Source organism: Podarcis cretensis (genome assembly GCF_951804945.1).
Source record: "Podarcis cretensis genome assembly, chromosome: 9".
NCBI classification, from domain to species: domain Eukaryota; kingdom Metazoa; phylum Chordata; class Lepidosauria; order Squamata; family Lacertidae; genus Podarcis; species Podarcis cretensis.
Genome location: NC_137178.1, coordinates 70968509 through 70994981, shown reverse-complemented (window position 1 = coordinate 70994981; position 26473 = coordinate 70968509). Strand labels below are relative to the sequence as shown.

The 26473-nt window shown below is 43.3% G+C and overlaps 1 protein-coding gene across 7 annotated transcripts in view; it reads left to right on the top strand.

Annotated features, from left to right (window-relative positions):
• The window catches only part of PPARGC1A (PPARG coactivator 1 alpha), a 669056-nt gene extending 644463 nt beyond the window's left edge, over nt 1-24593 (top strand). For all 7 annotated transcript variants that reach the window (XM_079989670.1, XM_079989672.1, XM_079989671.1 and 4 more), the window contains 6 exons: nt 2964-3879; nt 4534-4638; nt 4791-4911; nt 12700-12821; nt 13796-13947; nt 18314-24593. In XM_079989670.1, the coding sequence (XP_079845796.1) occupies nt 2964-3879; nt 4534-4638; nt 4791-4911; nt 12700-12821; nt 13796-13947; nt 18314-18417 (1520 nt within the window). In that variant the 3' untranslated portion in view covers nt 18418-24593. The remainder of the gene's footprint in view (nt 1-2963; nt 3880-4533; nt 4639-4790; nt 4912-12699; nt 12822-13795; nt 13948-18313) is intronic.
• Nucleotides 24594-26473: the final 1880 nt, after the last annotated feature.

The window sequence follows — 26473 nt, the reverse complement described above, 5'->3', positions numbered from 1 at the left end:
CCCCCAAACACCACATTACCTATGTAAAAAAGGCAAATAACCAAAAATATGTAATGGTATTGTGGGAGCTATAGGTTTCACATCTATTTCCCAGTTTGGCTCAAACTGTCCAGCAAAAACATCTATAATATATTAAAATGTTTTGGGGAGCATCAGCAAAAAATTAGAAAAAGCAGAACCAGTTCTTTCGCTGAAGGATAAAAGAGTTCTTTGGACTAAAGAGTGCTCTGTCTTCTGCAGATTATACACATTTCTCACTGTCTCTCTTTTGGCCTGACACTGATCAGTGGTTGATCATACCTCTGTTGAGGTAACATTCCTGATGCAATACAATATTGTTCCCTCCATTTGTCAGCACAGTTCCTTTCACAGACCTTAAAATTGCATCTTGAGGGATTAAACTAGACCCCCTTGTTCCTGATGTAGGCTATAAGTCCCCACATCTTCTGTGGCAGGGGGGACTCCATTTTGTGGTTTGCCTAAGGTGCCAAAATGTCTTGGGCAGGCCACACTATCCGCAGCAGTGACAACATGGCTGTGCAGTTCGCTGGATTATTGTTAGGGACCCATAGAGGCCTTGGTGGTGGCTTGGCGTATTGAGACACACCTTGGATGCCTCCGAATCAGTGAGATGCTTATGTGTTGCTCTTGAAACTGAACATTTCTAACAGCTGTTCTCTGTGTCACTGGCCATTGGAATGCTGTAGGTTATGGCTGAGGTTTGTGTGGAATGGGTTTTTGTCTTATTTTTCCAAAGTAACACCTCTGTTCCTCTTTGAATTTGCCTATCTGAACTAGAGATCTTCAGTTTCCACACTATAAAACTAAAACAAGAGTTAAATACAATTCTGCACAGCTTTATTTAAGCCAATCCTGTGCTGTTGGTAGGAATAACAATACTTAAATTACCCCTGGAAAACAACTTGTTTCATTACCCAACTTAGCTTCTAGGTTAACTTGCCTCTCAGCTAGGAAGATGTAGTTCCCAACATTTTGTTTTTTAAAAATAATTCGATTAACATAATCTTTTATAGAACCTGAAAGAAACTCAAAGAGAGTTGCAGACATCCGCTACACAAAACTATCAGCAGTGGGATGAAAGCTTTGCCTTCTTTCATTCTAGGTGGTTCAGCGTGGCTGTGTGTGATCTTTCATCTCTGCAAAGAGATCTGGCATAGTAAATTCACATCATAGTGTGCAGGGAGAGCGGGGGAACCTGGTAGTTATTGATCTGACATTTGTCTCCTCTTTATTTACTTAATCCTCTATTTGCTCGACACAAAGTAAATTTCAGCCTCTCCTTTGTAATATTCATTGGCATTTGGGTATTTAGTTGCCGTTTCAGTTTCACTATTGTTCTGTTTTTGAAGAACCTTGTTGTTTTGTTTTCAATATTTTATTATTTGTATATTAGCAAGGGTTTCTTGAATTATTGAGCTCTGCAGACCTGAATCTTTGCTACAAATTGTATGGCCAGTTTTAGGTCTTGCATCTCTTTGTGTTGTCTATTACTGAAGTACTCCACGTTTCTGTCATCTAGATTATTTTAGCTTTAGAAATAGTTGGATTGGGTGGAGAAGACTGACTGTTTTAAATTTACAATCTAAATCTACAATTTACAGTATCAACTTTGTATAATGAATATCACTGAAATTAGTTCAAACTCTCTATCTATTGAGAGGACACCCAAATAGTCCAGAAACCTGATAAGAAAATAAATTAATAAAATCAAAATCCACCCCCACTTCCAATAGTGTTTGATGCATCCTAGTTTTGATGTTTGAAGGAATAAACATTCCATAGACATTATTTTAGCTGTGTGGTTACCAATCACATCTGCTGTTGTTTTCTTAAATAATTGCTATGCGTGTGGCTCCCAATTCTCAGTGCATCTGTGTCATATGGAGAAGAGAGGATTGCCCCTTCACCCCCAGCCACAATCTTGATGAAAACTGATTTCCCCCATGTGGTAATAATAATAATAATAATAATAATTTATTAAGCAAATAAGAAAAAAAGCTTCCATTGATACCCATGGTAGATTTTTGGAGGTTTTTTAGCAATGCCTTTTGCAGTATTGGGATGATTTTCATTGTGATTGAGGCTGGGGGTGGAAGATATAAGGATCCCTTCCCCATGTGCAGTTAAAGAAGCTTCTGGTTTGGCCTGTGCTGATATACATTCGGAAGCCCTTTTTAAAACACTTCTTTTAGCAACTTTGGAGCCATAGGAATGCATGCCCCTCCCACATCACTGTGGTAGTATTGAAGACCAAGGCCATGTGGGAGGAGCCCATGATTTGGTTCTTCTCATGCCAGTGTTTCTCCAGTTGCTTTGGGGGACAATGCTGGTGTGGAAAGGAACCACAACATTCGCTTCTGCCTTGTGATCTAGGACTTCGTGACATTACCAAGTGGTGCAAACAGGATCCATGCTGCAGCTATCCCACACCACTAAAGGTAATAACAGAAGGGACTTTTAGTATCATCAGCATCACTTTTTATGTTGCAAGGGGTAAATAAAAGCATTGTTTTGTTTTTAGTTGTGTGTGTGTGTGTCTTTGCTTGCTTCATTCATTCATTCATTCATTTTAATGAACATGATTTCTTTATGTATATAGCACCCTCAATGTTCATAACACATTACAGAGTAGCAACAAGATGAGAAATCTTTTCCTCTGAGATTCTGACTATCTAAATTTCAACTTGGGGAAGTTGATGGCGGGAGGTGAGCAAGATGGAAGCCAGGGTGAACTAGAGAAGACTGTGTGTTCGGTGTAGCTGCATGCACATAAAATAGGCAAATAAGGGGTTGTGGCAAAGGTTTCGTGGAAAAGATGGGTTTTGAGGATATGCTTCAGGGAAGCGACAGGACGGGGCCTCATGAAGGTGTTTTGGGGAAAGTTAGGGTAGAACCCACATGCTAACCAACTTTGGTTGGTTTTTGCTTTGCTTTCCTCTTAGGCCTAACTCCGCCAACAACCCCTCCTCACAAAACTAACCAAGACAACCCTTTTCGGACTTCACCAAAGCCAAAGTCGTCATGCAAGACTGTTATGCCACCTTCCAAAAAACCGCGCTGCAGTGAGTCTTCCAGCTCTCAAGGACATAACTTAGTTCGGAAGGGTCCGGAACAGTCAGAGCTGTATGCGCAGCTTAGTAAAACAACTGTGCTGTCTGTCGGTCATGAGGAGAGGAAGACAAAGCGGCCTGGTTTGCGGCTGTTTGGTGACCATGACTACTGTCAGTCTGTTAATTCGAAAACAGAAATACGCATCAACCTATCCCAGGAGCTTGAGGAGTCCAGACAAGTCCAATTGAAAGGCTGCTTGCCTGAGCGGTGGTGCCATATTTGTTCTTCTTTCGAACAATGTGACCAGTACAAGAGAGAGACTTCACAGGCGAACAGGCAGGATTTGCAGTGCAACAGCCGGAAGCAGCTCCAAGACCAGGAAATCCGGGCTGAACTCAATAAGCATTTTGGTCACCCTAGCCAAGCTGTTTTTGAGGAAGAGACCACTAAAACCAGTGCACTGAGGGACAACGGCAATTATAGTGACGAACAATTCTCCAAGCTACCTATGTTTATAAATTCAGGACTCACAATGGAAGGTCTTTTCGATGACAGCGAAGATGAAAGTGACAAACTGTGCTGGTCGTGGGATGGGACGCAAGCCTTCTCCTTGTTTGACCTGTCGGCTTCTTGCTCATCTCTTAACTCTCCATGCAGAGATTCAGTGTCTCCACCCAAATCCTTCCTTTCTCAAAGATTCCAAAGGATACGTTCTCGATTGAGGTCCTTTCCTCAGCACCGGTCTTGTTCCCGTTCTCCATATTCCCAATCGAGATCAAGGTCGCCGTGCAGTAGATCCTCCTCAAGGTACTGTACTGGAAGAAAGTTTCTGGGCAGTAACAAGCGGTGTGATGGGAGTTGACTGCCGCTTGCAGGAAGTTGCTGTGCTAACCTTTTATCAGCAACCTCTCCGATGCTAAGCTAGTTACAGTTCATATGAAATGAGGCTAACAGTTGCTAACTCAGTCATCTATTCTTATCTCAGTACAGAATTTGCAGAGAGAAAATAAATCACTTGGGCAGACAAAAGGAAATACTTTCCCACACAATTATGGAATTCATTCCCGTAACATGTGCTGATGGCCAACTAACTTAGAGGTTGTTGGATTATTATTTTTTTAAAAGGATCAGTTGAAATTTGTGGAAGATAAGTCTCTTAAAGGATAGGAGCTCTGATAAGCTAAGTGGAGTCCCCATGATCTCTCAATACTCAGAGCCTGACTTGTACGTCAAAATGGAGCCACATAGCTTGCCATTGCTGGAGTCAGAATCTTAGACAAGTTGGACCCTTGAGGCAGCAAGGCAATGCATATTTTGTTGTTAGGTGGCTAAGAAATGCACATATTATGACAAAACCTTATCAGCAGATAGAAAGAAGCTATAGATGTGAGCCGTAGGAAGCTGGGGATAACTCATCCTTTACAATCAGTGACAAATGTTCTTTTTTATTTCTTCTAACAGATCTTCTTACTATCATGAGTCCAGTCACTGTAGACCCCTGGCATATAGAAGTTCTCCCTTGTATTCAAGATCCCGATCCAGATCGCCATATAGCCATAGACCCAGGTAGTGTAGCATCCCATATTTATACGTCTCGAATTCTTAACATATATTTCTTTTTGCATGTGTCAAAAGAACAACACACCCAATCTTTATTATTCATTGTACCTCTGGGAAATTCAGGCACTTGATTTTAATGATTAAGTTATGTCTCCTAGATATGACAGCTATGAGGAATATCAGCATGAAAGGCTGAAGAGGGAAGAATACCGCAAAGAATATGAAAAACGGGAAACTGAAAGGGCCAAACAAAGAGAGAGACAGAGGCAGAAAGCAATTGTAAGCACTATGCAGATAACTTTCATTTTGGAAGAGATTTGTTTTATACTCCTTTTCTCTGTCTTTTTTCTCCTTAAATGGAACAAACAAAACACACACACTAATCTCTTCACATGCATTTCTCAGTAATTCTGATCTCCTGTGCTCCAGTTGTGCTTTCATTTCGATGCTCACTTTGCCTTTAAAATGTAATATTTTAAAGCTACTGTAAATCATCACTTTCTACATTCAGTAGCCACTAGAAGACATATTAGAAAAGGGCTTTGTCATGGATAGTAAGCAGCAAAGTAGCTTAAATTTTTGTAGCATATGGGATGTAGAGAAATATATAAATCTGCCATAGAAGCAGCAACTTCTGTAATGCAGACAAAAATGTGCTTTGTCCTAAGATGTTCGTCTTCGGGCATATGTGTGCTACAAAGTTAAGGTAGTTGTTCACTTATTTCAATGCCGTTGCACCCCCTGAAGAATCTGGGTGACTCTTAACTTCGTTAGAGACCCTTTTTCTCCCTCACAGAACTAAAGTTTCCCAAGAAAAGGAATAACTTTTTCAACCAGTATCAGTCTTTGTGTAAATTTGCCCCTGGCAGTGAGTCATTGGATAAATGCAGAGGTTTAGTGGTGACACGAAAGCTATACATTAGGTTTAAAACAGGACTTGTTAGGGGTGTGTGTGTTGGGATTTGTTATTGCTGCAAATAGTTGGCTGGCTGCATGAGGCCAGAGAAATATCACTGTAAAGAGTTACAACATGCCCTTGTATGACCTCTTGTCCCATGCGCTCCCCCACCGAGATGTTGACATTCCTGCATTGACCTTGTATGCCTCTTTCAAGCAATAGTACAATAGCTCTGATTTTCCTAATGGCTTGAGCAAGGCCTGGGTCCATTTATTTCTGGTTAGAAGTTTTGAGAAGACTAAATTTGAGCTACATTGTTGGGCTATGCCATTTCTTTGGAGCAAGGCTAGCAAATGGGGTCCCTTCGAGATGTTGGATTGCATCCCTGACCCTGATGGCTCTTGTGGTTGATGGGAGTCGGAACCCAACAGCAGCTGAAGGGTTGGCGTCCCCTGCTTTAGATGAACAAACATTTTAAGGTGTGCTACATGAATGTGTTGAAAGAGCCTTCCTACAGGCTGCAGGAAGAAGACAAGGGGCATTTGCTAGTGATTGTTCTCCACCAACACCACTTGCCCAACCTGTGTAATGTTATGGTTTTGACACCACACTGACAAAGCAGATAATACGAGGCAGTGGTAGCAACTTAACAGCATATTTTACGTTTGGGACTTGAGACACATTTTTGAAAATTACTCAGAACCCAAAGCAAGATGAACTCCGTTGAACAAACCCCCATATTTCCACATGTAGCGGATTGGGCTACATGATCCTTAGGGTCCCTTCCAGCTCTGCATTTCTATGATTCTAAGAAATAATACAAGTCACCTAAGCATTGGCAGATAGACCATAGTGGCAACATGCAGATTGTGAAAGCTTTCACATATGCACCTTCAAAAATGTGTTTGAAAAATATTTCAGCTGTCATTTGTAAAGTAAGGTCTAAGGTATTCAGACAGAGAGCATATGCCGTTGTTGTTGTTGTTTTCATTTTCTTTTGGCAATTTAACATTACGCTATAAAAGAATGAATTTCTTTTTGGTAAGCTCCACCATCAAGACCCTAGCTTTGCACCATTTCCAAATCCAGACAGTGTGCTGGGGTAGTGGCACTGCTCATCTGACCTCCTGACAGCTGAGGGAGAGGTGGAGATGTGAAGTGGCGAGCTCAGCGCAGTGCAAACACACCAACAGGAGCAGTGGACTGGCTGCACCAATGCCTTTGCACTGCGTTGACCTTCCTGCCACTTCCCCCTCTCCCTCTGGATAAGCATCAGTGACTTAGCTCTTGGGAGGTCAGGTGAGCAGGAAGGGCTGTAGCTCAAGGGCAGAGAATCTGCTTTGTGTAGAGAAGGTCCCAGGTTCAGTCCCTAGAATCTCCAGGTAGAGATTTGCCTGAAGCCCTGGACAGCTACTGTCAATCTCTGTAGGCAGTGCTTTCTGACAGCATTCTGTGTTCCTCTGCCTCACACTACTGACTTCAGCTGAAGGTTGACCGTAGCAGCATTAGGCAGCCAAAAATGTTTTGGGAAATAACAAGATTGCTATGCTTATTCACTAACAAATGAAACAGAAATGGGTAGATTTTTAAGCATAAAGACAAACCCCAACATTTTGCCTACATCCCTCTCTTCCTGGTTACTTCCCATCCTCATATCCCTGCATGCAAGCATGGAAATACTATCGGTCCCTCCTGCACAATTCCGCCCCCCACTCCACAGTAACTCAGAGCAGGGCTTTAAGTGTGGCAGCCCCTGTTCTGTGGAACAGCATTACTGTCAAGATATGTTTATGTGATTTAACAAGAATCCCCCTCCCCTAATGAGTCAGAAATTAAGGACTTAAGCTGTGGATTTAAGGCTGTGTGGAGATAAACTTTCGATCCAAAGCAATGTTTCAAGATGAAGCTGGAAAGCTAAGAGTTTTGGAGTGACGCAGTCAGGAAAAAATGCCGTTCGCCATTTTGTGAGGCATTGTGGGAGCTCTTGGGTCTGGGAGGAGAAAGAGAGAAATAGAGTTGTTTACATATCGTGAATCAACTCCTCGGTGGGACTTAAGAGCGACAAATGCCAAAATTTACGATGGATAAAGTGATGTTATCTACGAAGGAGATATATGGAAACCATCTGGACTTAGTGGAGGAACGGGAAATCCACACAGGATTATTACACTTGCTATCGGCTTAAGGAGACTAACAGAAGAGATCGTAAAGGAAAAAGAGAAACTATACGAACAAGATATGAGGTGGCAACACCAAGATAAGACTGGATAGAATTATGAACTTTGTTTGGACTGATTGGGACTGATTTGGACATTAACGCAGTAATAAGATGATCTGAATTCCCCTTTGGATCTTGAAGTATGGGTTCCCCCAACAAAATTTAAAAATTTGGCTTTGTAATTCGGAATTTATATGATGTGATTTAATTTGATGTGATTGGCCAGTTAATAAAAATTATTTTAAAAAAAAAAAAAGCATTACTGTCAAGATATGACAGGCTCCTACGACCGACACCAGGCATAGGCAAACTCGGCCCTTCAGATGTTTTGGGACTACAACTCCCATCATCCCTAGCTAACAGGACCAGTGGTCAGGGATGATGGTATTGTAGCCCCAAAACATCTGGAGCTACACTTTCTGGAAACAATTGAAGACATTTTTGTTCACACACCTTCCCAGCTTAGATAAATAGGTCTTTGCCACAAGTGTCTAATTTGTGTGGTTTTTGTTTTGTTGTAAATGTATCTGCATTTTAAACTGTTTGTGTGTGTGTGTCTATTGTACATTGCCTTGAGATGATTTTGTATAAGGCAATTACAGTGGAACCTCAGGTTGCGGATGTAATCCGTGATGGAGGCACGTCCGCAACCTGCAGCGTTCGCATCCTGAAGTGCCCCGTCGGCGCCAGTGCGATTCAGCGCTTCTGCACATGTGCAAAGCACGATTTAGCGCTTCTGTGCATGCGCGAGCAGTGAAACCCAGAAGTAACCCATTCCGGTACTTTCAGGTTTCCCGCAGTCCGTAACCCAAAAACACGTAACTTGAAGCATCCGTAACATGAGGTATGGCCAGAGCAGGGTGATGTGGACCAATGCAGAGTGAGACCATACTGTTCCTACTGTTAGTGTTACCAGCTCTTCAGAGGATGCACTCTTAAGAGCCCAGATAAGAGAGGTGCATTCATGCATCGTCTAACTTTTTTTCATTTGCTAAAAGCAGCCATGTGTGGATGCTGGGATAGGGGATCTGCATAATCTCTTGGAAACATGCATGGCCATCAAACATTGGCAGATGCATCAAAGCAAGATAACCTTAAAACTTTTTTTGAAGTTGGAAACAGAGCTTCAGACATTTCTATAAATCCCTCTTTGCTGAAAAATAGGATCTTCCCTTGCATTTGCAATTTTAAAAAAATAATTTCTAGAACAAGTACAAAAGAGAGCAGGATATTGAAGCGACACAGTGCAGCAACTTTGCTGAAGCTAAAATGCAGTGGTACCTCGGGTTGCAAACTTGATTGGTTCCGGAGGTCCGCTCTTTACCCAAAACCTTTCTTAACCTGAGGCACACTTTCATTAATGGGGCCTACTGCTGCCGCCGGTGCACAATTTCTATTCTCATCCTGGGGCAAAGTTCTCAACCCGAGGTACTACTTCCGGATTAGCGGAGTTTGTAATCCGAAGTGTTTGTAACCTGAGGTACCACTGTACTTTGCATCTGAACAGTGCCTGGACAGGAAACATCCTGGAAACTCTATGTACATTATCTTGATTTCTTGGGTATGGGAGGCAGGAATGTTCATGGCCACTATATGTTATGATGGCCACTGACTTAGGTGGCCTTAAAAGGGATTCAGACATATTCATGAGTGGTAGGGCTATCAAAGGCTATTAGGTAAAAGTAAAGGGACCCCTGACCATTAGGTCCAATCACAGACGACTCTGGGGTTGCGGCGCTCATCTTGCTTTATTGGCTGAGGGAGCCGGCATACAGCTTCCGGGTCATGTGGCCAGCATGACTAAGCCGCTTCTGGCGAAACCAGAGCAGTGCACAGAAATGCTGTTTACCTTCCCGCCGGAGCGGTACCTATTTATCTACTTGCACTTTGATGTGCTTTCGAACTCCTAGGTTGGCAGGAGCTGGGACTGAGCAATGGGAGCTCACCCCATCGCGGGGATTCGAACAGCCGACCTTCCGATCGGAAAGCCCTGGGCTCTGTGGTTTAGGCTATTAGCTAGGAGTTAAATGGAACCTCCATTGTCAGTTGGCGTATATTACTAGTTTACTAAGAACAAGCAGTGGGGCCATACTGTTTGCTGCTTAGCCGTGTATTGCTTCTATTCACCCTTGCAAATTTATGGCCCCATATCAGAGAAACGTTAAAGAAAGCCACTGTAACCCTCTTGGAATTATGAAAAGCCTGTACCAGAGTTGAAACGCAAACTATGCCTCCCAATCTGTGGGCACAATGGCATGCCGTTTAAGGGAATAGTTAGTGGAATCTTTTGCCGCTTTTGCATACTGGAGGACATATGGTACATTTCAGTTTCAAATTTGAATTTCTGTGCCTTGGTCGTTTTTCCTTATTCCCTTAATTGTACTTCACCAAGCTTTTTTTATTTTTTTAATGGTTCAGTTTTAGCAGGGTTATCTCTCGCAGCCTAAATAAAGAGAAGAAGGGGAAATAGAAGCCAAAAATAATCACACTCGTGACAAATCTCGTGGAGCATATGCAGTATTTATTCCCATCACATAGCTCTATTACGTTTTCAATGTTGGTGCATGAAACATTATGGGTCTCTCTCCCCCCCCCCCCCGCTTCCAATCCAGATATATTATCTGAAATGAAGTGTATTAGAAAGTCTGCTGTTACGTTATGCTCCATCTGGTCAGTCATTTTGGTTCAATAGCTAGTGTCAACCAAATTGTTTCTTATCAAGTGGTTCAGCGCAGTTAAGTTTTGTTTTGTTAAGACATTTGTGTGTGATGGGGGGGAGGAATATTGCAGAACATGTGCAAATCTTTACTGTTCCCAGATTTATGAGCCGAATCCTCCTATTCCAAGGCAGGGCCATTAGGAGCAAACATAACCTAAAATAAAGTCAAGGAGTATGAAATGGAAACAGAGACCATGCTTACATGTTCCTGACACGTTATACCATATGTTGGTAATTCTTCTGAGACTTACCCCTCAATATGGTGTCGCCATTGTTGCCTCTCTCCATGAATTCTACACATGGACTGAGTGCACTCATCCCAGCCCTGTTGCGCTCCATGAACTGGGAAGTGGAGACTCCTTGTGCTATCTAGAACCTTAGGTAAAGGGACCCCTGACCATTAGGTCCAGTGGTGGCCGACTCTGGGGTTGCGGCGCTCATCTCGCTTTATTGGCCAAGGGAGCCGGCATACAGCTTCCGGGTCATGTGGCCAGCATGACTAAGCCGCTTCTGGCAAACCAGAGCAGCACACAGAAATGCTGTTTACCTTCCTGCTGGAGTGGTACCTATTTATCTACTTGCACTTTGATGTGCTTTTGAACTGCTAGGTGGACAGGAGCTGGGACTGAGCAACGGGAGCTCACCCCGTTGCAGGGATTTGAACCGCCAACCTTCTGATCGGCAAGTCCTAGGCTCTGTGGCTTAACCCACAGTGCCACCCGCGTCCGCCACAGCACCAGGCTTTCTCAAACTTGGGTCTCCAGATGTTGTTGAACTACAGCTCCATCAGCCTTGGCCACTGGCCATACCTAGGGATGATTAGGGTTCTAAATTAGCTAAGGGACCAAAAGCATAGAGTTGTGAACACATGCACATAGGTTTTCCGATACCCCCCACTCCACGGTATCAGAGTTTGTTTTACTTCACACTGCGTCAGGAAGATTTTGGGCATCACATGGCACGGCGGAGTCTCAAACAAAGATGTGTACTCCCAAGCCCACAATCCCATCATGTTTGCAGTCTCAATGACATCTATGCTGGCTTTGTCATGTCTACAGAATGGAAGATGGCAAGATCCCCAAAGACATTCTCTGTGGGGAGCTGGCTTCAGGAACCAGGCCTGTTGGCAGACCATCTCTGCTTTGCAAAATTGTCTGCAAGTGTGACATGAAGCTGGCAACAGGGGCGAACGAAGGCGTCGGGACACCTGGGGCGGGGTGTCGCTATGTAGGGCGCACGTGCTATGTATGATGCATGCACCATACATAGTGACATCGCACATGCGCTGTACACAGTGGTTTGCCAGCGGCACTGGGATCCTCTGCTCACAGCTCAAGCCGCGAATGAAGGATTCTCCATATGCGGCAGCGGCAGCGTGATGGCTGCTCATGCCACCATGAGCCACTGCAGGGTGCCTTCTTGTCACCCCTGCAGACACGGCACCTGGGGCGCAACCCTCCCCCCCCCCCGTTGTGACGCCACTGGCTGGCAATATCAACTACATTGTGTGGGAATCCCTTGCAGAAAAACACAGTGTCTGGAGCCAATCAGGTTGTGAATCCACAACAGCGACCAGAGGAGGAATGACCATTAGAAGGAATTCAGAGAGAACACACACCATTGTGCATCTGCAGCAGCACCACCAGACACCTTCATCTGCTCCACCTGCAGTAAAACATGGCTGTCCTCTATCAGTCTCTACAGCTGCAGCAGGCGCTGTAAAACTCTCCAGCAATTTGACTTCACCCCTGAAGGCACACTCTTCCATTGTCTCATGAGACAGAAGGATGCCAACAAAACATGCTCATGGAGGGTTAGTCAGACCAAACTTGCTCAACCTACAGTTCATTCCATTTTTTAGACGTGTACAAATCTGCTACAGTTTCTACAGCCCATTTTTTTTTCTAGACAAAGGGATTTAGCACTTTAAAATTTATATATTAAATTTAATTTTTATATAAGAAGAATTTATACACAGCCTTTTAATGTCTTGCAGCACAGATAAAAGTCGCTTTTAAAAAATGCAAAATCGCTAAAAATCAAAGACCTGGTCCCTACAATTGCCAAATAACAAGTCAGCCAAACCACCCCAAAATAGATTAAAGGCGGACCTGCTCTTTCAAATTAGGTGGTCTTAAACTAGAATATTAGAATTATACATCACCTCAGTTTTATATATGTATTTTTATATGTATTTTCAAATAAGCTATTTCATGTGCTCCTCTCCAACAGGAAGAACGACGTGTAATTTATGTGGGCAAAATTGGGCCTGACACAACCCGAACAGAACTGAGAGACCGGTTTGAAGTTTTTGGTGAAATTGAGGAGTGCACCGTAAATCTACAGGATGATGGGTGAGATTAGATTTTAAGATTATTCCTTGTTAGGAAGTGTGTACAGTGGTACTTCTGGTTAAGAACTTAATTTGTTCCGGAGGTCTGTTCTTAACCTGAGGTACTACTTTAGCTAATGGGGGCCTCCCGCTGCCACCATGCCACCACCGCCGCAAGATTTCTGTTCTTATGCTGAGGCAAAGTTCTTAACCCGAGGTACTACTTCCGGGTTAAAAGGTAAAGGTAAAGGTACCCCTGCCCGTACGGGCCAGTCTTGACAGACTCTGGGGTTGTGCGCCCATCTCACTTAAGAAGCCAGGGGCCAGCGCTGTCCGGAGACACTTCCGGGTCACGTGGCCAGCGTGACAAAGCTGCATCTGGCGAGCCAGAGCCGCACATGGAAACGCCGTTTACCTTCCCGCTGGTAAGCAGTCCCTATTTATCTACTTGCACCCGGAGGTGCTTTCGAACTGCTAGGTTGGCAGGCGCTGGGACCGACCAGCGGGAGCACACCCCGCCGCAGGGATTCGAACCGCCGACCTTTCGATCGGCAAGCCCTAGGCGCTGAGGCTTTAACCCACAGCGCCACCTGCGTCCCACTTCCGGGTTAGCAGAGTCTGTAACCCGAGGTGTTTGTAACCTGAGGTGTCTGTAACCCACGGTACCCCTGTACACTTAAAAAAGAAAGAAAGATGCCCGTAAGTTCATGGCAACAAGAAAGTGCTGTGTCAGAAGTCAAGCTAAAGTTTTAAAAAACCTTCCCCCCGCTTCCCCCTCTTATTTATTCATCTTGCTATAGTTGAGATTTCATGTCCCAGAAAAAAGTATTTAGCTGGCTGACAGGACAATTGAGCTGATGAATGGATGCAGTGGTGTTGGCATTTACGCTAGGTGAGCCCCCGTAGAGTTCTTGCTTCTTAGGAAATGGTGACGTTGACGTGCATTAATACTTTTTAATTGTAATTCTTAACAGCATGTTTTCTTTTCAATTACAGAGATAGCTATGGTTTCATCACTTACCGCTACACTTGTGATGCCTTTGCCGCTCTAGAAAATGGGTACACACTGCGCAGAGCCAACGAACCTGACTTCGAACTGTATTTTTGTGGACAAAAGCAATTTTGCAAGTCTAACTATGCAGACCTAGGTATGGCATTTACTTCGGGGGGGGGGCTGCTGAATGTAGGGTCTGCAATTTCAGTTTACTCGAGGGTCTTCCTATGATTTTTCAAGCTGGAACAAACAATAAAAATTAAATTTAGAGGACCTTGTTTGGAAAGTAGCTGCAGTTGTTTCAAAAGTGCTTTCTAAACCAAATTCAGGTCTGTTTTTGCTAGTGTGGAAGATTGCCATTTCGAAGTTCTCCACATGTGGGGACAGCAAAAGGGAGCCTGGCTCTTCTTGTGGTAAAGTGTTGTGAAGTTGCTTCCCTACCACCATAGATTTCAGTTGTGCCTGCGTTCTCTGTGCCGCTGCAGAACTGCACTTGGGCAGTTAGTGGGCTTCAGACAGCAGCATTGCACTAGGGACGAAACACATGTGCTAATCCTCATGCTCTCTTCTCATATTTTCACCACCTTCAAATTGTAATAAAGCCATTTTTTAAAAATTAAAACATTCATAGCCCAGTGCTTCCTGTACGAAAAAACCACTCACGGCGGCTTTCAAGCATTTGAAATTACAGCCAATGAGACGAGGTCATCAGTTAGAATCAAAACACATTTTTCAACAACTGGTGGAAAATAGCAAGGGGGTGTGCCAACCGCATTTTTACAGGGCAAGATGTTTCGTAATCTGGGTGCAGTCGCTGAGAAGGCCCGCCGGTGTGGTGTAGTGCTTAGGAGCGGTGGACTCGTAATCTGGTGAACCAGGTTCGCTTCCCTGCTCCTCCACATGCAGCTGCTGGGTGACCTTGGGCTGGTCACACTTCTCTGAAGTCTCTCAGCCCCACTCACCTCACAGAGTGTTTGTTGTGGGGGAGGAAGGGAAAGGAGAATGTTAGCCGCTTTGAGACTCCTTCGGGTAGTGATAAAGCAGGATATCAAATCCAAACTCCTCCTCCTCTTTCCCCCCTCTCATCCCACCCTAGATGGGACAAGGTGGGAGACAGGTGTTCTTCCACTGTGGATGATATACATAGAAGGGCCTCTCCTTCTGATCTCAGGAAGCAGGCAGCATCATTTGGAAGGAGGGAGTCCCTATAGCATCCTGGACCTGGGGATGTGGGTGGCACTGTGGTCTGAACCACTGAGCCTCTTGGGCTTCCCAGTTGGAAGGTCAGTAGTTCAAATCTCCTTGACGCAGTGAGCTCCCCTTGCTCTGTCCCAGCTCCTGCCAACCTAGGAGTTCAAAAGCACACCAGTCCAAGTAGATAAATAGGTACCGCTGCGGCAGGAAGGTAAACAGTGTTTCCGTGCACTCTGGTTTCTGTCACAGTGTCCCGTTGCACCAGAAGCAGTTTAGTCATGCTGACCACATGATGCGGAAAGCTGTCTGTGGACAAACACGGGCTCCCTCGGCCTGAAAGCGAGATGAGCACCGCAACCCCATAGTTGCCTTTGACTGGACTTAACCATCCAGGGGTCCCTCACCCTTTACCTGCCTAGCATCCTGGACCGTAGCCATTTCATACATCACCACAGCAGCGCCTGTACATAAGGCAGCTAGCACTCTCCTGATGAATGGCTTCTGAGATGTGTTTATCCAAAGACCCTTTTTCTTATAATGAATTCTCTTAACTATATATTTGAATATTAAAGGTTAAACAGGAAGACAGGAAATGTTTCTCTTTTACCAAAAATAGGATTAAGTGTGATGACACTTGTAGCCGTCCTTAATAGTCTAATTGTGTGGAGGTTTTTAAACATTAAATTAATGACCGGGATCGTTAAGATTTCAGCATACTGCTATTCCTCTGTCTGTCTGAAATCTTGTACACTCTCCCTCTTCTTTGTGTAATGCGGGAAGTGAATACAAAACAATATTTCCCCTAGCCAATTGATGTCTTCTCCGAGTCTAAATGATAAAGGCGATATGCATTGTTCAAAGTGAATATGCTATAATTCACTTCACTGGCTAAATAGATAGTGTAAACCCACAGAAAGGCAGCTGACTGCCGGAGAGATAGAGGCCCAGTGATGAAAATATAAAAGGTGGCAAATCATTTGTTCAAACACTGGCTGATAAAACCAGTAAAGACGGATTGAAGTCTTGACTTATCTTCCACATTGATGAAGTCAGGGGCATTTTTAGTATCTCAAAACATCTAGGGTATAGAATAAGCTGCCTTAAAGAGACCTCCTTGAACATTATCCATCACTGGGGGTTAGTTCTGGAAGAGCTTTCCATGTTGTCAGTGTATCCCTCAAACCTTTTCCTCATCAGAACTTCAGTATGCCTTTCCGAGTTTTTGTTTTAAAGATTGCTGTCCCTTTCCTTTAAGGGGCGGGGGGGGGGGGGGTGAGTCAAATGTAGAATAGCGAAACCCTGAACACAAATAGCTAATTTATTATATATTTTAAACTAATCTGTTTTCTAAAGGATGGTTGTAGTTAATGGAACTACCAGAACAGTACATCTGATGAGCCCACAATTTGTGTTCAAAATGGCTTGTAACATTCTGCAAGGAATAACTGTGACCCATTAAGTGGGAAACAGCATAATATGTTGTGAATTAAATACAGCACTAAAGCTAAGAGGGGTTTTTGTTGAGGGGCTTGTAGTAAGCATTTGCTTACATATCCAGATTCCATCTCACTGGGGTAAGAGTCCTGTACGAGTAGCCCTGCTGCTGAAGTGTGTGTGTGTAAGTGTGTGTAAGTGTGTGTAAGACGCGGGTGGCGCTGTGGGTTAAACCACAGAGCCTAGGGCTTGCTGATCATAAGGTCGGCGGTTCGAATCCCCGCGACGGGGTGACTCCCATTGCTCGGTCCCAGCTCCTGCCAACCCAGCAGTTTGAAAACACGTCAAAGTGCAAGTAGATAAATAGGTACCACTCCGGCGGGAAGGTAAACGGTGTTTCTGTGCGCTGCTCTGGTTCGCCATAAGTGGCTTAGTCATGCTGGCCACATGTCCCGGAAGCTGTACGCTGGCTCCCTAGGCCACTAAAGCGAGATGAGCACCGCAACCCCAGAGTCGGCCATGACTGGACCTAATGGTCAGGGGTCCCTTTACCTTTACCTTTAAGTGTGTGTAAGTGTGTAAATAAAAATAGCCCCTTCTAATGCTTCTTGTAGTGGTAGCAGAGTCTCCTTCCATTGGGCTCTGTGTCATTATTACAGGGGTCAGCAAACCTTTTCAGCAGGGGGGCTGGTCCACTGTCCCTCAGACCTTGTGGGGGGCCAGACAATATTTTGGGGAAAGTTGAACACATTCTACTCATGTAAAAACACGCAGATTCCCGGACCATCCGTGGGCTGGATTGAGAAGGCGATTGGGCCAGATCTGGCCCCCAGGCCTTAGTTTGCCTACCCATGGACTAGAAGATTGAGGTAATAGGGGAGAACTGCATGCATAGCTGTGTCACCCCTTCTGGGAACTAGTACCACATTGGCATGGGAAATGGCATGGCCCCTGCAAAATGGCTTTAATACCAAGTGATGTGGAAGGAGCCACCTTCCACACAGCAGTAAAGATAAGGTTACTAAAAATAATGTTGGCTGGACCTGTAGTAGCATGAAGAATGCAAATGGAAGGGGGTAATTTTTAAAAAACCAAGATGGAAAACTATGAGAAATACAACAGGAAATGGGAACGGAATGCGAATTAATGAATGCATAATAAGAAAAATAATTATGGAATATCATTTAATATATCATCACAGAGAGACTTTAGTATAGACCGAGGTGGAAATATTAGTGCTTAATATGGAGGAATGGCTGTAGAAGTAGTTGGCAATAACGTTGATATGTTTGATTAGAGGAAAGCTATTGTTGAAATTTATCGGTAACCATAACTAGAGAATCCCTTTTGGATTTTTTGTGTAAAAAAGGAAAATGATTTAATCTGAATTACTTGGTTTAGAAGACTAGGAAAAGATTTCCTAGCAAAAAAGTAGATTAGTGGGATGTCATTCTAGAGTGAATACTTTGAATAATTTATTTTATGTAACTGACAGACAATCAGAAGTCCTTTTTATTTTCCCTCTTTTTTTCTTTTCGTCTATTTTTTCTGCTTTGCTGTTTTGTTTCTGTTTTTATTTAGATTAGTTTATTTTGTCTTATTGTATTATGAAAAATATTTAATAAAATCTTTTTTTAAAAAAAGAAAAACAAACAGATAAATAGCATGAAGAATGTGTAATAGTTGCTAGGCGACTACTCAAATAGGTAGCCAAATTAGTTATTGTTATCCATTGCAGATTGGACTCTAGTCTTGATGAATCCTAGTACAATTTGCATTCCCAAAGTTGCATGCAAACCAGCCCGTACTGTCACGTCAAGGAGACTCTATTAAAAAAAAAAAAAATCATAATCACAATAGTCAAGACTCTACCTCCCTATCTCTTCTTCTAGATTCAAACTCAGACGATTTTGATCCTGCTTCTACGAAGAGCAAGTATGACTCCATGGATTTTGACAGCTTACTCAAAGAGGCACAGCGAAGCTTGCGGAGGTAACGTGCATCATGGCCAAGGAAAATGGAGGGATGGCGAATACCTCATGGACGTCAAGTCCTTCAATAACGAACAATGAAGAAGTCACGCTTACAAATTTCTCCCTAACTCCACACACTCTCCATATACAAAAACATAGTTTACATGGACAGCTGCTTAAGGAATGAAGAGGCAAAATGGGTCTGGTGTGAGCAATTGTGTACCCCTGAGTCTCAACTTTGCTTTTCCAGGGTGAAGAGGGTGAGGGTTTTGATCTTTGTAGAGTGCCAAGCAAGAACCATTTGACATGGCAGCAGTTCCATAGAGATACGTTTTAAAAAAAAATATATGCGAACTCCAAAATTGTGTACATAGAACATTTTCAAAATGAAGCAAATTCAAACTTCCGCTGCTGACAACCTGAGACACACTGCAGGTTTTGGGATTTTGTTTGTTTGTTTGTTTCATTCAAGAAGCTTCTTCTCACGCCATGTTGTTTTAAAATGACGACAATCCTGAAGAAATCTACAGATCCACACGGTCCGCCATCTTTCATTGTGCTTCTCTCACGAAGGCAAGGGAAGGGCAGAAAATGGTGGAAGGATTCAAAACTTCCATAGCGTTTTAAAGTTCTGTCTTTTTAATTGTGACATCCATGTCAGCGTCCAAAACATTTATCTCACATAGAGAAATTTCGAGACCCTCATTAACAGCCAGCTTCTTGGGTGTTTTTCTCCCTTCGATGAGCCGACATGGTGTTACGCTACAAAAACATTGAGGGCAAATCTTATGGGGAGGGTTGGAGGGGGTTGTGGATGTACAGTTAGATTATATACTACATTCATGAATGTAGTTAAGTATTTACAGATGTTAAATGGAGTATTTTTATTTTGTGTACATACCGTATGACAAGACGATGCTTTTTTTTGTTACAGCTATGCACTGTAAATGCAGCGTTCTTTTAAGAAGAAGAGGAAAAAAACTGCTGAAATTTTTCTTAATCAAGAATATTCAAATGTAATTATATGGGGCAGAACAATATTGTACACTAACATATTTAGAAAGCTGAACTTAACGCTTATATATATTTGATTGTAAAAGAAAAAGAAAAGTGTGTGTGGGTGCGTGTTGAGTGCAAAAATATTGATGCTATACGCACATCATCCATCCCCTCTTTGAGTAGCTTATCTAATAACATTGACCAGAATTCAGCCAAAGTTAAAAACAAAAGTTATCGATTAGCTAGACTGGCGTAATTGTGTCTGTCCATTGCCATGCCACAAAATGTCTACCCATGTATTTCGCAGTATGCCAGTGTAGGGATCTGGATATATATTTCCATATATTTGTATTACATTTGATATTAAAGCCCTGGGCCCTCCCGATGGATGTCTTATTTAGGACATAAAGTCAAGAAGGAGGTTGCAACACTCAGCAGAGAAGCAACTACCAGGAGTTTGCCTCTCTGCATCTCTAAGTCCTATTCATTTCATTGGAGGAGTTGGGCACACACTTAAATCTCTCAGTTGAGTTTGGTTGAGACTGCAGTCCTATACATACTTAATTGCACTGCGAAAGTATTTAACTTTGGCTGGATCATGCCTTTGTCAAGAACTTAACCTTGGGCAACAAGGCATTAACCTCCTTTGCAATATTTTTTTCCCACATTTTTTGGGGGTGCCTCTTTCTTTAGCTGTTTTATATAAACAAAATTTATTAATGGGGGCGGGGCGGGATATTTTTCTCATTTTAAAGTTTTTTCTAGGAGATGCCATAATTTTATGTGAAGCTTCTCAAATGGGAAATCATTACGAAGTGTTTTTATTTTATGTATCGATGATAGTTTTGGAACTAGAAGTCACAAATCTTTTTAAAAATGATACTTTGTTTTAATCGTTGTGACTTTAATTTGATAAAGAAAATTTGCTGTGGTACAGAGCACAGTTATGGTTTTTACAATAATCCTGTGTGTCTGAACACTGTTCTTGAAGCCAGTAATCTGTTCATTGGCAGAGTTCAATGATTATCTATGATTTTGAAATGTACGCATCCTCTGTATAAACACTAATTCTTCATTCCTTTGTTTACTTAAAGATGCATATTTATCGGTTGTGATTAACCTATTTATTATAAATTATGAGGTGACTAAAATAATAAAAAGGCCAGTGGACATTTTTACGTAGGATGCACACCGGTTGTCAGGTTGCTAAATGTATTTTCATTTGGTGGGGGGGAAATCTAGCTTTTTCTTCCTTCAGAAGCAGTGATTCTTCCTTCTTCTTTTTCTTTAACTATGCACTAATATGGCCTTAGAGGTGCCCATGACATTGTGGGAGCCTTCAGATCGTATCAGGATCGTAGAATCCATTTGCAAGTTTATGGGCTGGCACAATGCAAGCAGCTAAAATAGACTAACTTGTGCAGCCGTCATATGACTGATGTCTTGTCCATTCAAGTCATTCCTGTCAATTACCCTATTGGATTTCAAGTCAAACACCCATCGCAAGGTTGTTACTCCTTTTAAGTTTCCTCTTCAGGGCATTCACTGCTTGTTTACAGAATAAACGAAAATCTCCCCAGAGAGTTTATGGCTCTAAGAATGTATACAGACCTGCCCAAACCAAACTCTTTAGACGCCACATGGGCAGACACACCAGTGCACACAGAGAATCCCAATATGGTTCAGTAGATCCCTGTTTTCTGTCTAGAGATCCATAGGCAACCAAAGGGGCTACCGTGGTGGATGGAAGGCCTTGTGTGCCCGTCCAGCCCTAAGAAAATGAGTGAAGAGAATGGTCTCAAGTGGGGATTTGAGAGTTGTGCACAGACCTCCCATTGACTCAAGTGGCTCATTGTGCCAACCTGCAGTTGATTATAGAGCAGCGGTTCTCAACCTGTGGGTCCCCAGATGTTGTTGGACTACAACTCCCATCACCACTGAGCTCTGGCCTTGCTAGCCAAGGGTGATGGGAGTTGTAGTCCAACAACATCTGGGGAACCAGAGGTTGAGAACCGCTGTAATAGAGGCAGGCAAAAGGGAAAGCAGCGCTCAGTTGAATTTTATCTAGATCTTGTGTACCTGGCTGCTGCAACCACAGAGCCCTTGAACATGCCCACACCACGGTGTGATGGTAGTGGAGATGGTGGGCAGCCATTTGCCTGCTTGAGCCACCCAGTAAGCATATATAGCAGTAGGTGGAATACACTGCAGTATTAACTAGGGGTCTTTTGACAAGATGCTTAGCACCTGGGTATGAGGAGGTCCTAGAGTTGGAAGGGACCCCGAGGGTCATCTAGTCCAACCCCCCAATGCAAGAATCTTTTGCCCAATGTGGGGCTTGAACCCTTGACCCTGATAATTAAGAGCCCCATGCTCTACCAACCCAGTTCCTGCTCACATGCATATTCAGGTGGGGAAAGGCACATTGAAACATATCCCATGTTTTTCAGTACTGAGATATTAACACCTCAGCACCAAAACTATGGTAACAACTGGTTGTTACTTGAAAGCGGAAGTGGTTTCTGAATTGTAATCAACTGTGTCTACTTTCTCCTGTGCAGACAGCATGGGGGAGCCACTTCCCCTTCATGTGACCTGACACCTACGATAGACATGTGAACGGAACCATTTGGGTCAGGTTCATCCCTCAATTGTCCCCAAGGGAGGCAGGGCAGCCTTGCTTTGGGGGGAGGGGCCACAGGTGGCAAACAGAACAGGCTCTTTGGTTGAAAATAATGTTCCAGGCATCCTTTCCTCCTGTGGATCGTGAAACTTGATTCCAAGCCCCATTATCCCTAGTGCAAAAGTGTGGGATGTCATTTGTCCTGGAGGAATGAATGGGAGAGTGGCGGAGGCAGAATATTTTGAAAGGAAAGGGGTTGAGCTTTTTGGCTGTTCAAAAGCATTTGATTCGATTTGAACATTTAAAAGTCAACTGATGGAGGGGAGAGAGCTGGATAAAATTCTCCCATCCTACACTCTGAACCTGGAGGCTTCATTTAATTACCATGGCCAGTAGCCACTGATAGGGTACTGACTAAGAACCTAGGATCCTCCTGGATCGGACAGAAGTCTTACCTAGTTCAGCTAAGATCCTGCTTGCCACAGTCCATTAAAAAGGAATTCTGCAAGCAGGTTGTGAATGCAATAGCTGCCTTCTACTCTTGTCCTCCAGTGACTGGTATGCTATCCTGGAGCCATCACTGATAGCAATTGATAGCCTTAAGTTCCTTCAATTTCTCCCCTTTTCAAGCTGTCTGGGTTCACAGCCAACACCACACCTTTCAGTAACCAGTTTCATAGTTTTAACTATGCACTGTGTGGGGTAGTCTCACATGGGGTAGGAAATATCCGTGGGCAAGGCTCTTGCCTACACAGTTCCCATGCTGAAGGAGACATGTGCTTACATTGAAACAGAGATGGTCTCACTGGAGCACTTACCATTGTTTGGCAGTGATTGCTTCTGAAGATACAACATGCCTACCTATTTATTCCCCCCCCCCCTTCCCTAAAGTGCAGGGGAAACGATTTTGTCCCATGATCAGTGCAGCTGAGTCTGACAGCTATCTTCATTTTTATCACCAGCATATTGTTTTCCAGTAGATTCCACTGTGTCCTGTTCTATGCCTGCTCTTTTCCGTCTTTGTATTCCTCAGTAGGTAGATAGCAATAAAAAGAGAACTTTTTCGCAAGTTCTGTTTTGCACCCTGTCAATCTGCATAATCCTTGCCATCCATTGCTTTGTAGGTTGAAGATACAGGTATTTTAACTTTTGATTGTGTGAATGCCAAACTAAACGTTTACAGCTTTTTTCTTTCTGGATTTTGAGTGTCTTCTGTTGTAAAGGAAAAAAAAATTAAAGCAATAAATTATTTTTTAAGAAATCAATATTTAGTATATCATGTGTTCAAGGATGAGACGCATTGCCGATTTTTGCCTTTAAATTTTAGTGGTTCAATTTTTAAATACATCCTATTTGGCCCTGGATTGCTGACATAAAGAAAAACGTGTGCGTGCTTATGTTTTCAGGTAGCTGCTATGACACAGTTCAGGGTTTCGTTTATTTCTGGCCTGATAAATATCTTGTTCTTGAAGATGGTTCTCCCTTTGCCGGTATCAAAGCACATATGGAATTAATGTGATTGTGTGGTTGGAGAGCAATCTGGTCCAATCTCTGCATGGGAAGCATGCTGCCATACACACATCTCTTGTTGAACAGGGAGCTGAAGGTGCCTATCAGATGCCTATCTCAATTCAGATACCATCTATTCTCATTGCATCGCATTCACATCCACATTTCTGGCGCAAATAGTCATGCATAACTGCAAGCAACTACAGGTCGGGACATATATTGTTGGACAATCTCTGTGAGTAGCCCATCAAGTGCTTCTTCAAAAAGGCGTTTCATATTTGCACATATCCTACGTTGCCAAATTGTAGCATAGATCTGTATGTTTTTTAGATGAAGATGTTTTGCCTCTGCTCCCATGCTGTGGTAAGTACCATATCTGGTAAGAGAACCAGTACTTAGAAACAATAGCCTTTCTAAGCGATATAACAAAGCAATTCCTCCGTAACACAAAAATGATCAGAATCCAAACAGAGGGAGTCCAAAATTGGGGGAGAAAAATAGCAATTGGTGCAAAATGGCTCCAAACCACTGCTGTCCTGCCAGCAAAGATCATAATGCAGAAGGAGTGGTTTTTTTTGCTGTTAGTGTGTAATGAGCTGGGTCAGTTTGGAAAAAAATAAAATAAAACCTTTTTATATCCCTTTAGATGTGAGCTTCCAGTAGGCAATGATTATGTGTCCTTTTAGGATGGCTGTAATGGAACTTCAATCACTGTAGTATAAGATCTGATCTATAAATGACCTAGACTAGCCATGTAATGTGATGATTCTAAATTTGTACCTATGTGACAGACATTTTCAATAATGTGAAACTACTGATCTGATGCAACTACTGTAAAATGTGTACAGTAGGGAGAAAGTGGTAAAAACTATACTGAACAAAGGAGAGTGAGCTATGAGACGAGCCCTCCCTGGGCACCCCCTTGATCTCTATATGTACTGTTGTAGTTTTTAAACTCGCTGTATGACAATTTCCTGTGATGTCCCGATCCCCCCCTTTAAAAGCAAAAACAAAACATGCAGTACATGCAGCCTCAATGAGCAAAATAAAGGGAATTGAATGTTTCAACCCCACTTGTTGATTTTTCCCTTATTTGTCCTGGGCAAGCAATGTCTGTCTTTCCAAGCTAGCTGTGGACAGGATTCTGCATGTATGGATTGGGGGGGGAGGGGCGACACAGACTTTGGAGCATGAAATTGGACAGCATTTCTGCTTTTGTCTGAAAGTTTTCTTAATCTTCTGGTTTGAATCTGTGCAAAGGAATGGCTATTGAAATAGAATCTAGTTGGGCAGAGGTGAGGTTCTATGTCTGCATTGCATTCCCCAGAATAAATTGTATAAATAATTTAATTGTTTTTGTGTAATTGGCACAGGTAATAGAACCCACCTCTTCTTGTTAGAGGGTTTAGATTATTTTGGATGTTCAGTCCGTTTTATTAGAGGGAGAGTGCCACTGTGCTCACTGCCCTCACTCCCTGTCACATCCCCATTAGCCTGTCCCTGTTGCAGTTCTCTCGTTGAACTGCAGAGCCTCCTGTATACATGTAGGCTCCCTGTGTCATTTAGCAGGGAGCACATGTACTTTCAGCAGGTTCCCAACTTCAAAATGGCAGCAAGGAGAGGTGGGGCAGCTCTTCCTGACCACAAGCTTGTAACTGCATGGACCACAGTATCTAAAGAGGGCTAGAGCATCAGGTACATTTTGTAGCCAAGTGTGCGCAGCAATGGCATGCAGTTCTTTTCCTGGTTTTAATAGCTATTTGCATCTTCAAGATGGCTCTATTTTTCGGAACCAGAAGGGCAAGCATTAGAAATAAAATGTGTCAAAGGAAAGCTAGTTTGGGGACAGAGATATTTTTTGCATTTACATTGCTAGTGTGGTGGCCTCCTCAAGAAGTTCTGGGCTACAATGTCCCATCAACTGGATGGTCAAGGTAACTCCCAAGGGAAGAAGGTTCAGATCCAGGGGATCGGTGGTGGGTTGATGAGGGCAGAGGGAGCAGACCAGGAGGAGGAGGTGTCGGAAGTTGAAGAGGTAGGATTTAGTGAGCAAGAAGAGGGTGTGGCAGAGAACAGTCCAGACTCTGAGATGGGAGAGGAGTGGGGCCAAGAGATGCAATGAGGCAGATTATGGAGGAATCCAGGGAGTCTCCCCCTCCTGCTGTGACCAGCTCCCCTCCCTCCTTGTCTTTCAGATCATGCAGAGAAGTAATAATAATAATAATAATAATTTATTATTTATACCCCACCCATCTGGCTGGGCTTCCCCAGCCACTCTGGGCGGCTTCCAACAAAATATTAAAATACAGTAATGCATCAAACATTAAAAGCTTCCCTAAACAGGGCTGCCTTCAGATGTCTTCTAAAAGTCTGGTAGTAGTTGTTCTCTTTGACATCTGGTGGGAGGGCATTCCACAGGGCGGGTGCCACTACCGAGAAGGCCCTCTGCCTGGTTCCCTGTAACTTGGCTTCTCGCAGTGAGGGAACCACCAGAAGGCCCTCAGAGCTGGACCTCAGTGTCTGGGTAGAACGATGGGGTGGGGACGCTCCTTCAGATATACTGGACTGAGACCATTTAGGGCTTTAAAGGTCAGCACCAACACTTTGAATTGTGCCCAGAATGTACTGGGTGGAGCAATGAGAGACAAGATGATGCAGCCTTAGGTTGCTGGAGAAAGAACTGGGGGAAGAAAGAGCAGTGGGAAGGCCTTTAGTTCTCACAACAGCTTCATTGGGGCAAGACCTACTGGGAATGGTTGCTGTGACTGAGCTGTTTTGTTTCTTGGAATAAAAACTTCACTGACATCAGGTGCTCTGTTTTTTTATTTGCTGACCTACGCCTGACTCCAGCTCCTGACATCAAGAGTTAAAATCCACCCCTTAAAGAATTGCACTGGAGAAGCAGGTAAGGAGAGAGAAATCCTTTTCACTTCCCAATGTACCTGATC